The 17,833-nt window shown below is 41.8% G+C and overlaps 1 protein-coding gene across 3 annotated transcripts in view; it reads left to right on the forward strand.

The window, feature by feature from the left end:
- Window positions 1-17,833, forward strand: part of u2surp (U2 snRNP-associated SURP domain containing) — a 112,257-nt gene that overhangs the window by 45,335 nt on the left and 49,089 nt on the right. For 2 of the 3 annotated variants that reach the window (XM_070883660.1, XM_070883662.1), the window contains 7 exons: window positions 2,596-2,663; window positions 3,924-4,039; window positions 8,847-8,879; window positions 8,972-9,054; window positions 11,007-11,172; window positions 11,612-11,820; window positions 14,127-14,170. In XM_070883660.1, the coding sequence (XP_070739761.1) occupies window positions 2,596-2,663; window positions 3,924-4,039; window positions 8,847-8,879; window positions 8,972-9,054; window positions 11,007-11,172; window positions 11,612-11,820; window positions 14,127-14,170 (719 nt within the window). Of the gene's footprint in view, window positions 1-2,595; window positions 2,664-3,923; window positions 4,040-8,846; window positions 8,880-8,971; window positions 9,055-11,006; window positions 11,173-11,611; window positions 11,821-14,126; window positions 14,171-17,833 lie in introns of those variants that run through there. The other variant, XM_070883663.1, reaches the window with a different exon arrangement.

Consider the following 17,833-nt stretch of genomic DNA (forward strand, 5'->3'; position numbering starts at 1 on the left):
GAATGTTGAGCTGCCATACCTGTCCTCCTTTCAGCCATGTCTCATTAAAGGCTTTAATATCGTACTGCCAAGTGTTTATCTGTGCTCTCAGCTCATCTGCCTTATTCCCTATACTCTTTGCATTGAATGATATACTATTTAGTGGTGCCAAACTCCCTTGTTGTCTATTTTCCAGCCATTGTTCCCTCTGTCTTCCAAATTCAAGATAGTTTAAACCTTCTCCAACAGTACTAGCAAACCCTCCCGTGAGGATACTGGTCTCGCCTCTGCTGAGGTGCAACCTGTCTGGCTTGTACAGCTCCCACCTCCCCCAGAAACGGTCCCAATGCCTCAGGAATCTGCCTGCAGCATCTCTCTAGCCATGCATTCATCTGTTCTATCCTCCTATTTCTGTATTCACAAGCACGTGGCACCAGCAGTAACCTGGAGATTACTACCTTTTTGAGGTCTTGCTTTTTAATCTCTCACCTAGCTCACTAAACTGTGCCTGCAGGACCTCATCCCTCTTTCTATCTATGCCATTGATTTGATCCCTGTTTTGTGTTCACTGGTCTAATTTGGGGAACTAGACTCCCGGCTCCTCATTAACTAATGCCCATTATTGGAAGTCCCTTGTGTGGAGATTGGGCTGCTGTTGATTGCTATATAAACTCAGAGATTAAGTATTTCCACTTCCGCAAGATATTGACCGCTGTGGAACATTAGTCTAGTATAACTCGTTGCTTTCAGGGGAAAATAGAAAATAAGGAATAGGAGCAGGAGTAGGCCACCTGGCCCCTCGAGCCTGCTCCGCCATTCAATAAGATCATGGCCGATCCGATCTTTGCCTCAACTCCACTTCTCTGCCCACTCCCCATGACCCTCGACTCCCTTATCATTCAAACATCTGTTGAATATATTCATTGACCCAGCCTCCACAGCTCTCTCGGGTAGACAATTCCAAAGATTCACGACCCTCTGAGAGAAGAAATTCCTGTTCATTTCTGTTTTAAATGGGCGACCGCTTACTCTGAAACTATGCCCCTAATTCTAGATTTCCCCCACGAGGGGAAACATCCTCTCTGCATCTACCCTGTCAAGCCCCCTCAGAATATTGTACGTTTCAATAAGATCACCTCTCATTCTTCTAAACTCCAATGAGTCGAAGCTCAACCTTTCTTCACAAGACAACCCCTTCATCTCAGGAATCAACCTCGTGAACCTTCTCTGAATTGCTCCAATGCAATTATATCCCTCGGAGACCAAAACTGTATGCAGTACTCCAGGTGTGGCCTCACCAATACCCTGTACAGTTGTAGCAGGACTTCCCTACTTTGATACTCCATCCCCTTTGAAATAAAGGCCAACATTCCATTTGCCTTCCTAATTACTTGCTGTACCTGCATGCTAAGTTTTTGTGTTTCATGTACAAGGGTCCCCAGATCCCTCTGTACCTCAGCATTTTGTAACCTCTCCCCATTAAAATAATTTGCTTTTTTATTTTTCCTAGCAAAGTTAATAACCTCACATTTTCCCACATTATCCTCCATCTGCCAAAGTTTTGCTCACTCACTTAGCCTATCTATATTCCTTTGTAGATTCTTTGCGACCTCCTCACAACTTGCTTTCCCACCTATCTTTGTAACATCAGCAAATTTGGCTACATTACACTTGGTCCTTTCATCCAAGTCATTAATATAGATTGTAAATAGTTGAGGCCCCAGCACTGATACCTGTGGCACCCCACTTTACCAACCTGAAAATGACCCATTTATCCTGACACTCGGGATGGGAAAAGAATTACTGAGTAGAAACAGATCAAAAGTAAGGAGGGAAAAGTTTTGTTTAAAGGTGAAGGGATACCTCCTTTCACTGTTTATAGGTTAGGTGTCAGTCTGGATCAGTTCGTAGCATTCTGGCTTTGAGGTCAGGTTGTTGGTTCAAACCCCACTTCAGTACTTGAGCGGCCAGGTAGCCTGAATCCTCAGTGCAGTATTGCATTGTTGCAGGTGTTGTCTTTTGGATAGGGAGTGGATGTAAAAGATCCTATTCACCATCTTAAGAAAGTGTGTGGAGTTCTCCCAATTTGTGGCTAGCAATCTAGGAACAGGAGTAGGCCTTTCAGCCCCGGGAGCCTCTTCTGCCATTTTGCAGATCTGTATCTTAACTTCATCCACTTGCCTTGGCTCCATATTCTTTCATGCCCTTGTCTAGCAAAAATCTATCTACCTCTGATTTAAAATTAATAATTGAGCTAACATCTTCTGCTTTTTGTGCGATAGTGTTCCTCACTTCTACCATCTTTTGCGTGAAGTGTTTTCTAACTCTGCTCTCCTGAATGGCTTCCTTGTTTATAAATGGGGCATTGCTTCTTTAAACCATTACCAAAACTGGTCTTTTCTCATTTGCTGTCTGAAATATTTCTGTGGGCAAATTAGCTGCCATCTTTGTCTACATAATAGTAACTACACTTCAAGTCATTCATTGGACGTAGAGCACTTTGTATTTTTGATCTTGATAGCAGCTTTAACTATTTACACAACTTAAATTTCACAATGCAGATGAATTTTTTCAATTCTTAATTTCAATTAATATTGTTGAAAATTTTTTTTTTAGCCCCTGAAAAAGGGTGAAAAGGAGAAGAAAAAAAGTAATTTGGAACTATTCAAAGAGGAATTAAAACAGTAAGTAAACATTTATCAACCCTTTTTAAAAATAAAATACAGTAAACTCTTGTTTACCCGAATACGAATGTAACGGAAAACACGCTGTAACGGAATTTAAAATATTGAGAGATTCGGCAACTAAATAAACATAGAAAATAGGTGCATGAGTAGGCCATTCGGCCCTTCTAGCCTGCACCGCCATTCAATGAGTTCATGGCTGAACATGCAACTTCAGTACCCCATTCCTGCTTTCTCGCCATACCCCTTGATCCCCCTAGTAGTAAGGACTTCATCGAACTCCTTTTTGAATATATTTAGTGAATTGGCCTCAACTTTCTGTGGTAGAGAATTCCACAGGTTCACCACTCTCTGGGTGAAGAAATTCCTCCTCATCTCAGTCCTAAATGGCTTACCCCTTATCCTTAGACTATGTCCCCTGGTTCTGGACTTCCCCAATAAAAATGAGGATCATTGGCTATATAACAAATAAAGGCAACAGTGAACATTCTTACTTGCTTTAAGCTGTGCAAACTATACATTGTACTTACCTTCTTACTGAATCAGGATTAGCCACCCAGCACTCCATGGGGCGGACCTTCCGGTTGTTCACGTTCCATTTTCTGTCCCGGAGGCACGGCAATGAAGGCGGTGAGGTCTCCTGGGTGGGCGGTCAGCCTCTAGCTGGGGGTCTCCGGGGCCGGTTTTGCCGCGGCACTGAGCAGTACCACCTGGGACAGCTGCGCCGGTGTGCAATGCCCCTGGTTGCCACACCGGCCCGCTTTGAGTCCCACTCGACCCGTACACCCTGTAGTGTCCGTCTGTAAATATGGGCGGTCCAACCTATACCGACTGCAGAGAGGTAAGTAATGCCATCCTAAAGTAAACGTTGTGTATGGAGAAAGAGTTAGACTGAACACTGTGAGCTCAAAGTTAAGTGTGACCATAGTCTTTTATTGCAGGTCTCCAGAGTGCCTCTCCAATCTGTTAAGCCTCCTTAAATACCTGTGCTCCCAAGGGATTATGGGATCCCTTTGGATGCCAGGGGATGAGCCCTCTAGTGGCTGTACAGAGTAAATACAAGTCCACATATATAACAAACGTGATTGTTTTTTCTTTTAATTTTTTTTTGCGATTTATGTAAACTCGCCCTATTGGAAAATTTGTTTACCCGGAGTTGCCGAATCCCCAAACAATCCAGGTAAACGAGAGTTTACTGTAGTATGTATTGAAAAATGTAACTCTTAGCAGTGTATTAAATGGGTTTGTTACGGGTTTCAGAATTCAAGAAGAACGTGATGAACGGCAGAAAACAAAAGGAGGTAAAGACACTCCTTTCAGGCCTAGTCGATTTGAACCTCTGCCATCAGAAGATTCTCCACAAACTCGTCGCTCTTGTGAGTAAAATCTTTCTGATGTACCAGGACTATAATCCAGTCTGGTACGCTTTATTCTTAACAAGGGTTTGATTCAATTTTGGGTGTCTCAAATTAGCCCATGGGTCACGGTCAATGTGATTTGATTTGATGGTGTCGCTTTTAAAATTAGTTTGCCACGCAGCATTTGAGTTAACTTTATAATTGTTTTAATCTGAAAGTAGGCTTCTTGGGAAGAGTCCTAGTGAATGTTCTTAAAATAAGATTTCACCTCAGTGACTCATAACAACCAGATTTTAACCAAAGGTGTTCATTTTTTGGACATAGGGTTGCTTCCAAACCTCTGTTTAATTTTACAAATAACAATTGTGTATATGTGCATTCTGCCCAGCAGGAAACCAGAAAGTATTGTGCAGATTCAAAAAGGCACTTATTTTTTGTGACAAAAACTGATGCATTCTGGAAAATTGTACATGCTTGTCTTTATTTAGCAGTTAAATGTGAGTCATAGGATCACAGAACGGTTACAACACACAAGGAGGCCATTCGGCCCATCGAGCCCGTACCCAGCTCTCCAAGAGCACTTCAGCCAGTCCCCCTCCCCCACCGTTTCCCCGCAGCCCTGCCAATTTTTATCCTTCAGGTACCTATCTAATTCCCTTTTGAAAGCCACGATTGATTCTGCCTCCACAGCCCTCTCAGGCAGGGCATTCAAGATCCTAACCATTCGCTGCACAAAAAAACATTGGCAAAAAAATCCAACGGTGACATGAGGCAATCACCTTAAATCTGTGTCCTCTGGTTCTTGACCCTTCCACCAATGGGAACAGTTTCTCTCTATCTACTCTGTCTCAGCCCTTTATGATTTTGAACACCTCGATCAAATCACCCCTCAATCTTTTTTGCTCTAAGGAAAACAACCCCAGCTTCTCCAGTCTATCCACATGACTGAAGTCCCTCATCCCTGGAATCATTCTTGTCGATCTTTTCTGTGCCCTCTCCAAGCCCATTGCTGAATTTAATTTACTAATTGGAATATGTAGATGCTTCTCCTTTTGCAAGGCAAAAGTTTTTTGGAATGGGAACGGGAGCATAGTGGTTAAGTTACAGGATGAGTAATCCAGAAATCTGGACTAATTATCCGGACCCATGAATTCAAATCCCAAAACGGCAGCTGTGGAATTTACATTCAGTTAATTAAATAAATCTGGAACAGCTAGTGACCATGAAATGACCAGATTGTTGTAAAAACCCATCTGGTTCACTGATGTCCTTTAGGGAAGGAAATGTGCCGTCCTTCCCCGTTCTGGTCTATATGTGACGATAGACCCAAAACGCAGTTGACTCTAACGGCCCTCTAAAATGGTCCAGCAAGCCACTCTGTTGTGACAAACCATGACAAGAAACAATAATAAAAATAAAACTGGATGGATCACCCGGTACCGACTTTGGCACCGACTTCGGACCCGACAACGGCACACCCAGCCGAATCGACCCTACAAACATCTGGGGTCTTGTGCCAAAATTTGGAGAACTGTCCCACAGACTCGTCAAGCAAGAGCCTGACATAGTCATACTCACAGAATCATACCTTTCAGCCAATGTCGCAGGCTCCTCCAATACCATCCCTCTGGATATGTCATAAGAACACAAGAAATAGGAACAGGAATAGGCCATGCAGCCCCTCGAGCCTGCTCCGCCATTCAATAAGATCATGGCTGATCTGATCATGAACTAAGCTCCACTTCCCTGCCCGCTCCCCATAACCCCATCACATGGACTGTAGTGGTTCAAGAAGGCGGCTCACCACCGCCTTCTCGAGGGCAATTAATGATGGGTAATAAATTGCCAGCAATGCCAACTACCTGGAATGAACTTTTTTAAAAAAACGTGTTTTTTTGGGTTGCCAGTTTTTTTCCCCTTTATTTCACTTTAAAACGTATGCTCTTCTCAAATATTAAATGCAGTTAAGTTACTTTTTGGGCACATAGAATGCCATCCTGTAAACAGACACTAGGAGGTGCAGGAGAGCAGACTGAATAATTTTTTGCTCGAGCAGCTTTGTTGTGGCCCAATGTTTAAGAACTTGTCTCTGTCCTTTTTCATGACCTTTGTATCCTGTTATTTGCATAGCCTGCCCTGTTGCAATTCTGGCTGATGGGCTCGCGAACAAGAGTCTCTGCCCATCACACAGTTCTTCATATCTATATTGTAGATAAAAATCCTTTTTCATTTCTAATTGTAATTTTAATTTAAATATACTAAAAATCATCAGGGAGAAAGGGTGATCAAGAAAAGCAGATGCATCTTCTATAATGTCAGTATCTGTCTGCCCTGGTCCGGACTGAGTGACAGTTGCACCGACTAATGGGCGATCAGGGCCCGCCTGGCCTCGCAACTAATCAGGGCGGGGAGCGATGGCTAGGTCTGCTGCATGAGTGGATGTGGTGGGGCTACTGGCTGCTGGCATGGGGGGGCAGGGCCTCCCCGGGCGTTGCTGCAGAACCCTGAGGAGCGTGTGGGGGTGGGGGGGGGGGCGAAAAAGAGGGAGGGAGGACATCAGCGTTGATTCTATAGACAAAGAAGATAACGGTCTAAACCAGTACAGTTGCGATAGATACTAATTTGACTGTAAATGTTTTGCGGGTCTCTGGTAGTTCTTAAGTAATATCTGATTATGCCAACGAAGGCTTGAATCTGTAACTGTACCCCCCCCCCCCCAGTCCCTTCAAAACCCACCGACTTATAGTGTTGGATTAATTCAGAGTTCTTTTCCCTCCCCCATCAAACAGCTGACAGTTAGGAATAGGAAAATGCCACTGGACCAATTGATCTTTTTGAGCCCTTTTGCATACATCCACTTACCTGTCTTCTCACCATACAATTCAAATTAATATTTATGTAATAGATACAGCTCTTCCTCGTTCTCTTCTCTCACTGATCACTTCAGTGGCCTTCACTTACCCATTGGTTAGAAAAGGTTGTGCTAAACTCCCTGTTTTTATCACATTGTGTACATAAGATCAGTGCTACAAATGACGGTTGTCTAATACATTTGGCAGTGGACTGACTTTAAGGCCCCAAGTTTCCACATGATTTGCTCCTGATTTTTAGGAGCAACTGGTGTAGAACGGAGTATCTTAGAAATCGGAATTCTCCAAATTTAGTTTTCTGCAGTTCTAGTCAGGTAGAACAGTTTCACTTTGGAACAGAATTTTTTTTTCAAAAGGGGGCGTGTCCGGCCACTGACGCCTGATTTCAAAGTTTCCACAGTGAAAACATACTCCAAACTAACTTAGAATGGAGTAAGTGAAGATTTTTGTACACTTGAAAAAACCTTGTCTACACTTTAAAAAATCAGGCGTAGGGTACAAATTAGGCATAGGGAATGGTGGGGGGGGGTGTTTAAAGGGAAGTTTACAAACATTAAACACTTCAGTTTTACAAAAAGAGCCATCAATAATAAATGATAAATACATCAATAAATCAACCAATAAATCAATCAAAAAAAATCAATAAATAAAACATTTTCTACTTACCGACTGCAGCACCGGGAGCCCTCCAACAGTGTGCTGGGATGCCCCCCTCTGTGTGTCTCTGTCAGTGTCTCTATCTCTGTCTGTCTGTGTGTCTCTCATTCTCTGTCTGTCAGTGTCTGTGTTTCTGACAGCGAGGGGAAGGAGGGGGTAGAGGGAGAGAGAGGGGGAGCAGAGGGAGGGGAGGGATGGGGGAGCAGAGGGAGGGGAGGGATGGGGGAGATGGGGGGGATGGGGGAGCGGAGGGATGGGGGGAGGGGGGGGAGATGTGGGGGGGATGGGGGAAAAGGGGGGGGGAAGGGATGGGGGAGAAGGGGAAGAGATTGGGGAAAGGAAGGAGATTGGGGGGGGAGAGAAAAGGAGATTTGGGGGGGGGAAAGGAGAAGGGGGAGGGAGGCTGAATGGGCCGGGCCCGAGACTTCGGGCAGGGCCCGTCTCCAGCACCAGATTTACAGGTAGGTGGCGTTGGGTCGGGGGGGGGGTGGTGGGAGGGAGTTCGGTTCGGGTCGGGGGTGGGGGGGTGGGGGGGGAGGGAGAGGAGGTCAGGTCGGGGGGGAGGGAGGTCAGGTCGGATCCAGTCCGGAGGCGGCGGGGGGGTCTGGTGCGGGTGTCGGGTCCGGGGGGTGGGTGGGGAGAGCGGGTGTCCGGGGCGGGAGCGGGTGTTGGGTTGGGAGGAAGCAGGAGCTGGGTGTGGGAGGAGCCTTATTCACGCAGCCCCGGTGAGGCCATTGGCCAGGGCTAAGGGCTGCGTGCTTCGGGCCCCTCCCACACAGTTTCGGGCGCCTGGAGCTACTGCATTTGCGTGCCCACTGTAGCGCGCATGTGCAGAGGTCCCGGCACTGTTTTCAGCGCAGGGACCTGGTTCCGCCCCCTACAGCTCCTGCTGCGTTGCGCCGAGGGCCAGAGGACCTGCAGGGAGGTGGCGAATACGGAGGGTTTATTTAGGCGCACTTTGTGGCGCGAAAAACGGGCGTCCAGGTCTGGACTGCGCCATTCTAGGCGCGGCTCGAAACTTGGGCCCTAAGTGTGGTAAGCACAAGAAAAAATTTAACCTTTTATAGTAAGGAGTTTTATCTAGTGAGTGTTTGGTTCATGGGAGCGAATAGGAACTGGTATGGTCTGTTGGAATTGTGTGTTTGGACCTGATTTGCATTTGCAGTTGACTGCACTAAATGGTTTTTGCAATTTCTGTGGTCAGTACTGCTGGTTTTTTGGTCGCAGTACATTTCTACCTCGAGTCTCCGTATTTGAAAGCACAACACATTGAAAAAAAATATTATGTCTCTTTTCAGCGGAATCTTCCAGGAGAAACAGACAAACAAATGGTAATTATTGCTACTTCATATTTTAGGAATGTTAAACTTTTTTTGCTTGTATGGTTTTAAAAATCTTACTGAGAATCTGTTTTGTCTTTCAGCACTTGAGGAATTTACTCCCGGTTCACACGATGCAGGCGATCCAACTACTACTAATTTATATATCGGTAACATAAATCCCAAGGTAAAATGTCTTTTTTAATTCGAAGTGGCCAAAATGCAGCAGTGATCATCCAATGAAAACATATTCCGAGTTTAAAGGGGAATTCTAAATTTATTTTATTTGCGTGAGCATAGGGGAAAAATGTACACAGTCTTGTCAAATATATATTGATAGAATCCGTCCATTGATTAAGTCTGGCTCTCTGGGATTTGAGTGGTCTGTGGTAAATATACAACTGTCTAGACAATCGGGTGTAACACCCGTAGTAGGCTTGCCTGCTCTATAGCTGCTGGTTTACCAATTCTCAGGTTCCCTTCCCACCGCCCCCTCCCCATTCCTTCTCCATGCCCACCCACCCACTCCCACATCTGCTTTGAGCTCCACTGGATTTTTTGGGGGGGCCATCCTTTACATGTTTGAGTCCTGTACAGAGTCTTTTTTTGTGTTGATGCACTTAATAATAAAAAAAAAACTTTAAGCAGGATTCAAGCTGTGAATCCAAAGAGTCACCCGAAAAACCAGTAGTGGTCGTAGGAGTGGGCGGCGGAAGTGAAAGATGGAAAAGCCAATGGAAGGTTTCTCTGCACTCCAAGGTTGTGAAAGGGAGAAAAAGAAAGAAAAGCAGGCATGAAGTGAATATAAAATACAAAAGGAGAGGAGCTGAAAGAGGGCGGATCAGGAGAGCAGAAGGAAGGGACTTGGAGAAGGGGGTAAACAAGAGAAAGTGTTCAGAAACGAAAAAGAAAGAAAAGCAGTTTAATAAAACAAAATGAATGGTGAAGGAAGAGGAGGATATTCTGGTGATGTGTACAGGATAGGGCATGTCTGCAAAGAAGCGGCCCTGTTTACAATTTGAGTGTACGCTATGATGGAGAAGCTCCTACATGGGATTGGGGCCGTGGTGATTCCACCGCTAAAGGAGTAAGGGCAGCTTAAGGTGAGGCCCGGCCCAGAATATCACTCCTAATGCTGGCGCTCTTCATTGGATGGGTTTGGAGTGCAGTGTCCCAAAATGAGACATCCAGTCATGGTCTAATGTTTCTAATAATGTGACACGCCAGTGTGCCCAGGGGTCATGAGAAACTGGAGATGAAGTGCTAATACTGAGTATGAAGCCTTTTTTAACCATGAGGACTGCTTGGGTCATTATTATTTTTTATTGCTTTCCTCCAAGCCAAGCACCTCTGTCTTATTTGGTGATTGTCACTCTTTTTTTTCTTCTTTTATTTAAGAGAGCAAAACTCTCGTGCCTTCTCCATTTATAAAGAAGCACGTTTGTTGTTATTTGCTGGGTTTTGCCATGCCACATGAGGTCACAGGTGCTCTGGAGTCAGCTACTTGAGGGTACCTTTCTTCAATAATTGCCGGCATGGACTGGTTGGGCCGAATGGCCTGTTTCTGTGCCGTATATCCTATGTAATATTTCATCGTTCTCTGTAGGGAAATGCCTCCCCTCTGCTGAATGGTTCTCGAGGAGCACAATTGCCATGGCTAGCATGCATAGCTGCTGTAAATGACTAAATGTAAAGAAAATTTAATATTGGACTGTGCCTAATCGATCTTGTTTATTTTTTTGAAATACAATTCTGGTGAAGAAGTTCGAAAACTTGAGTGGTTCATACAGGAAGAATTTACAGAATTTTGCCAGAATACCATACTTGTGTCCATGTACAAGAAACACTACATTAAAAAAAAGTTAATGGCAAAACAAATTACAGCAGCACCAAATGATTAAAAATAAGCTTTTGTTTCTGCTGCCTTTGAAGTGGACAAATTCTGTATATATTTGAAACCACCGAATAAATCTATTCTGGCACATCAATTTGTATTCTCACATGAATTTGAAATGATTGTTGCGAAGGATTTATACTAGTGAAAAGTGAAACTGTTATTTTGCTGCTTTGTAGCAAATTATTTTATCTAATCGCCTAAATTTAGTTGGCTTCCACAAAATGTTTCATTCTGATGTATAGATGAATGAAGAAATGCTGTGTCAGGAGTTTGGACGCTTTGGGCCCTTGGCGAGTGTAAAGATTATGTGGCCCAGAACAGAAGAGGAAAGAGCTCGAGAGAGAAATTGTGGATTTGTGGCTTACATGAACAGGAGAGATGCTGAAAGAGCTTTGAAAAATCTAAATGGTGAGAAGTTATGTGAATTTACTGTCATGTCAAGGCAAAATTGAGTAGAAAGTATAATTATTTTTGAAAACATAACATTTTTTGTGCGCTTATCAAGGTGAAGTGATGGGAAATGGTTTTCAGTCTATACAGGGTACCTGTGTTCTGCATTAACTGAATGGATTATACATCTGTCGGCCTCTCTCTTCTCTTGTGTTAAAGCTTTGTCTTCATCCATTCTTGCTGCGATGTGTCTTTGTCTGCCCCTCTTTGTACTTACTCCTGCTGTGTGCTTTATGCTTATTCTGACGTATGCGATATTGTAGTGTGATGTTTACAATCAAAAAGAGGTTCGAGAACCTTCAAAACAAAACCAAAAAAATGTATTCCATCCAGTTTTAGTAGGAAACAACAATACTGCATTTGTATTTCAATTCACACAGTTTTGATTTTTTTTTAGGGAAGATAATTATGGAATTTGAAATGAAGCTGGGCTGGGGTAAGGCTGTGCCCATTCCACCTCACCCAATTTATATTCCACCTGCTATGATGGAGTTGACTCTACCACCACCCCCATCTGGGTTACCTTTTAACGCCCAACCACGGGAAAGGCTAAAGAACCCCACAACTCCAGTGATGCAGCCGAAAAATCAAGACGACTTTGAAAAGGTAATTTAAAAAGTCTAGGTGAGAAGTCTGTCGGAATAGAAGTCACTGCATTTAAACTCTGCATTTGTGTATTGTGGTTCTAGTGTAGATTTTTTAAAATAAAAGTAAAATAAATTTTAATGGAGAACTGTGATAGGGTTTTGTTAGATATGTCTTCTGTATTGGTTAGTGTATGTTTCTTCAGGGATAGAAATCAACTCTTTTGTTTGTGATGTTTATACCGGATGCGCTTAATAGTATCAATTGCTGCAAAACATTTAAAATGGGAGAGTAGTTATTGCAGTTAGGTCGTAACAGCAAAAACCTGTAGTAGACTCACTTAAGTATAGTTCTGATACAAGTCTTTACTTCAAGACTTAATTTTTATTTAAATTTCCCCCATGTCCATTGAAAGGCATAGAAGGAAGAAAGAGCATGCACTTATCTGTACTATAAATATTTGTTTAAAAACTGCAAAATAAGAGTATATAAGAATTTAAAGTGGGGATTGAAAAAAGACCATTCAACCTCTTCCTTCTACAGACCTTGCACAATTTGCCCTATTTTCGATTCTGCCCATACCTCTGAGGGAGTTCCTCTCTACCCAACAAAAGGCAACTGAGTGCAAACATAACACACACACTTTAATTGTGATGGGCTGACTTTGAGGTCTCTATATTCCCAGCAGCATGTAGCTCTGTGAAGTAGTGTTTCTCAAGATGGGAATATAGCCTCCAATGAGGGAGGGCCAATTATTTTAGACCTCACTTAATCCTCCCATGAGGCAGAAAGCTTGCATTTAGTTTTGTAGTTTTTTTAAAAATCCAAGACTTATTTCCTTCATTTTCCTGTTCTCCCCACCCTCATCTTACTACTCTTCACTTCTGCCTCTAAATAGCTGCTAAATTCCATCAGCAAGCCTTTTTCATTGAAAAACTGTTGATGACTCCCACAGCACATCGATGCTACTTTGTAAGCTTGACATGCACTTTGTGATACAAGCTGATTTTAGGCTGCTTTCCCTAAAATCTGTTTTTCAAATGGGACATGCTACTACAGTGTGGTATTCCTATTGCTTGGCCTGGAGTGCAGACATCTGACACAATTTACCTGTTCTGTAGTTATTGGTAGAAACCTCTTCACTGCAGTGATGGATTAACTTCTGAAATAATGCTTGCCTATCTTTTTGTGGAGAGGGTTTTGCAGAGATTGCTGGACAGTAAGCAAAACTCCAATCTGAGCTCTTCATCATAGCAGAAGGGAGGCTACCAGCACCAAACTAGATTGGGGGGGGGGGGGGGTGGTGTGCGTGGTTAGTTGCCACAATTTGTGTAGTCGGACTTTCTTTTACCATTTTTCTCAACTCATTTGCTCCGTTTATCCACAAAGTTAATATTAATGAGCAGGTTATATCCTATTCCAGGCAGTTGATAGGAAGATATATCTTAATGTAGAATTGATCATTTTAAAGTTCCAACAAATTCAATATCTAAGTAATATCAAACAGCAGCAGAGAAAGTTGTATAGTAGTTTCCAAAAGTTTTGCCTTGTTGGCTTTGTACATTTCTTCAGTATTTTGAATAGGTATTTAGATATATTTGCCTTTAGACTTGCTTTGTGCATTAGGTCTGGGACAAAGTATAAGATCATTAATTGGGCACGAGGTTTTAGATATATTTCTTAGTGTTGGCCTACATGAGTTTTTCATTTCAAATTAATTCATTTTTTGTAAATTGCAAAGTTAGATTGTACCGAGGGGTGGGGAGAGATGGGATATGTAAAACGTGACTATTCTCAAGAAGGTGTAACCTATAAGCCTCCAGGGTGAGTGGATTGCATATTTCTTGATTGAATTAAGGGTATCTCACCACTTCCAAGTCGAGCATTCTACATTCACATATCAACATGGTACAGTATTAAACTAGGTGCATGTGATATGCATCCTGCCCATTAAAATAACCATCTCGCCGTTTAATATTCTTCGGATATGGTGTGCAAAATATAAACTACCCTGATGAGCACCAGGAAAGGTTCCTACATTAAGCGTTTCTAGTATGAGGTTTGTCCTAGCTCTAATTCCATTGTCATGGTCGAGACAAATATCTACAATTATTTCTATCCCTGCTTTTCTATATTAGCACATTTCAGTTGTCTTTAATACATGCTTATACCTTTTTTAATTTGATAAGTGATTTAGAACAGTATAAATGTTGGCTTCTTGAAGGTTTTTAAAATGCATATTGTATTTATATTTTTGTGTACTTGCTGCTTAAGTTGCCAATACTCATATATCCTATCTTTATTATCTGATGTGACTTCATATACAGACTCTGTCGCACGCCATAGTCAAAGTGGTTATCCCAACAGAAAGGTACACGTTTCTTCATTCATTTTTCATTGCTGCTGATAGTGGAAAGTGTCCCTTGTATAAAATGACTTCACATAATTTGTCAATCATGTGCTTTGGGTTAAGTTTCTGGATAGCTGAGCAATGGTTCCCTTAGAATGTTTGGGATAGTTGCTTACAACACGAGAATTTACAGAATGCCTCACTCTGCCAGTTTACAGTAGGACAGTGTTAAATTGGTATGTTCAATACTTAGCCTAAGCCACGGGATGTGGGTACAAAATTCAGCTGCATTTTTGTTGGTCACAGTTTTCCATGCTTATGCCAAATTGGCTGCAATTTAAATTGTTCAGATAACACTGGTTTGTCCCTTTTGAAATCTTGCTTGTCTGATGCGATAGTGAAGGCGTGAAATTGAGTGAGTTACTGTCCATTTAGGACATGTTATAAATATTGAGTGTGTTGTGTTTACATAGAGCTGTATGGATTTGGGTTTACTGTGTACCGTCTATCATTGATGTCAATGGCAGCAGTTGTATCTGAATTAAATTTATCGAGCATTTAGATGCAAAAGCCCTGTTTTAGTCTGAAGTTTTGAATATTTAAACCTAAAAGCTTTGTTTTATCTATTTTCTTCAAGGTAATTGCAACTGTTAGTAAATATCACTTGGAAGTTTATTGGGAATTACAAAATGTAACTTTTGTGAAATGACTGCATTTTTTTAAAACATGCATTTGGGACAATCCAATTGATGGTGTATTTGTCAACACTAGCTGGCTGGGTTTGCATGTATTTAACCAGAGTAACTCGAGTCAAAATCAAAACTTATGTCACTGGTGCACTCTGACTGTATGGCTCCTCGTTAGTATTGTGGTGAGCATCCCCGCTTGTCACGCGAGGGACCGAGATTCAATTCCCCGATGGGGTGGAAGCATTAAAAAAAAATAGTTGTATAGTGATTGGCTGCAACATCAAGTTCATTGGATTGCTGTCTTGATGGGAAATAAAGCAGAATTTGTTAGTTGATTGCTGTATGTGCTCCTATTTATCAACCATCAACTATTAAGTGTGCAATTGGTTGTGATATTGGTCAGGACTTTTTTTTAAATTGAGCTTTTAAACTAAAAACATTGCTTTTCAAGCACCTTCAGTAAAATTGTGTTAATTGTATCGTGGCCATAGACCATTTGAAAGTATCTCTAATTTCAGTTTAACAGAGATTGATCTATTATATCATTTGATCAAAAGTAGGTTAGACTGTTTATGGCATTATTTGGCTATCTCAGAAATTAGGTCTATCTGAAATGGCTTTCGTTAACTAGGTACGTAACTGTCTTGAAGTAGGCAAGTGGAAGGCTCGGCAGTGTATTTTGAATGCACAATGGTTTTGTGCTGTAAACCCATTGTCTTCGGTCTTTAGGATAAGCAGTATGTGTTTGGCTTGTCTGTATGGCTTTGCCTGTTTGGGGGAGAGGGGTGTGTGGAAAGGCAGTGCTGAGGAATCTATAATAGGGTTCCCTTGCTCAACTGAACCAGAACTTTGCCTTGCAATGCACATTCATCAAAATTCTTAGTGAAGACCATCACCAGAATTTGACCATGTGATGGGCACGGACCTTTTAAATAAACTCTTCATGACGTTTGACCTTGGCCGTGGTGAGCAGCACAAGCTGAACTGCCTGTTGCAGCGAGGGACCTGAACAAAGCACCATGGAATGGATTGGGAAAGTATTCAGATTTTGAAGAGTCATTGGTACGATCAGCTTCATTGACTCTAGTTGAATTGTTTTTTTAAATCCTTTATTTGTTGGCTACCACGGTTGGGCTTTAAGTTTCAGGACAGGAAAATCTGAACAATGTTCCTTTTAACAACTTTCTGTTTAGATGAAAGGCCCTGGTTACATCGGGAAATCCTTCAATCGTTATTGGCCCTAATATTTACCGCAATTTATGGTCCTGCTGCCATCTGTCTCAATAAAATTTTAGTTTTCAACCGATTTTTGGCCTTTTTCCGAATGCAGGAGGATTCTAAGCTCTCCACACATGCACTTGCTCCCTAATGGTGTCTTATCCTAAAAATTACTAACTTGAGAAATGTACTGAGGATGCTGGACGTTTCTCACATGATTACAATACTAACCACACAATTTCTGCTTTGTTTTAAAAATGCTGCTATTGTCTTCCAAGAATTAAAATCATATACAGTGTAGATTCGATGTGTTCATGGCCAACAAAAATTGGATACTGATCTGCCATTAATTTAAAAAAAATCAATGAATAAAAATGGTTTTATAAATGCTTCTATATTTATGACCACACTTTTCAGAGCAACATGGTAGTTTGTAGAAGGATGCTTTCATGTTTCATTAAGTCAACTTGGGCATGGTGTGGTTGGAGTGAGTTTGAACAAAATAGTTGCACTTCTCAAATTATAGCAACTGCTCCCCTCCCCTCATTCACCTCTTTCCCACTCCCCCCCCCCCCCCCCCCCAAACAAAAACAAATCCAGTCAAAACAGTACTTAATGTTTCTTCTATCAGATACTTTAGGGAAACATGAGCTTTTAGATTTTAATGTTTTTGCATATTTTTAGAATATTTTCTAAAGGGGTGGATATGCGGAATGTGATGCCAGGTGAATGAGTTGTGTTATTGAGTATTTCAGATCCTATAGGTAAATAAACACATTGTTTCAGAAATTGAAGGTCTTTTGGCAGCTAAAATTAAATGTAGATCAAGCTATCTGTTAGACCTTGATGAGTCGGGGTGTAGTTCATGATATTAGTACTTGAGTACTTTCTGATATTTAACAAAAATTTTAAACTTGAAGCTGATTGGTGTGGATTGCACAGGTATGGTTTTAGTGCCACGGACCTAAACTTGCATTGGTGTTCTTGAGGTAGGTTTATTAACCATGGGGTATTTATTAACGTACTGCAAGCTTTCTCTGCAGAGTTGGTTTCTGCGAGAAGTATTTGAATAAGGATATTTCTGTTTAAAATTATGCAACCCAGCTGGTGTAAGCAGTAGGTTTAAGTTTAGGTGTCCAGATCAAATGCAATTTGTAACTGTATAATGTGGAGTAACCCAAATTTAAAAATTACCGCCATGTCTCAAGTAATTCATTTTATATGCATTCTCAAATTGGTCATTTCCAAGGAAGGTAAGCCATTTTAGTTTGCAAAGAAAAAAGGCTTTTTTGTTTACGAGCATAGTTCCCATCAAAACTCAGTACTTTTGTATCTGAACGATTCCTAATAACTAAAGGAGAAGGTGCCTGTGAGGTAAGTACTTTTAATATAAAGTACTTAACCTTTTTAATTTATTTCTCCCTCCCACCCCCACCACACAACTAATCCCCATTATTTTCAACTATCTGCATGGCTGTTTTGCTGCCCAGCCTATTAGTTATGCGTGTAACTAAGTAAACAAAAAAATAATTTGTGTTTTGACATTTACAAATAACGTGATCTCCAGCAAGAAGTTTACCTTTCTTGATGTGCAGTTGATTGTTGCACTGTGTAATGGGGATTCCCAGTGAAGAGCTGCAGTGACGCCAACAAGCTGTCTAAGCAGCCAATCACATTGAAGAATTCTCGGACAGCAAACCAGGAAATAAAAAGCAGCTTTTATCCTCACTTTTTAAAAAAAATTGATAGCGAAATAAAAGGTCATGGTTTTCACATG

This window comes from Pristiophorus japonicus, chromosome 6 (genome assembly GCF_044704955.1).
Source record: "Pristiophorus japonicus isolate sPriJap1 chromosome 6, sPriJap1.hap1, whole genome shotgun sequence".
Taxonomy (NCBI): Eukaryota; Metazoa; Chordata; class Chondrichthyes; family Pristiophoridae; genus Pristiophorus; species Pristiophorus japonicus.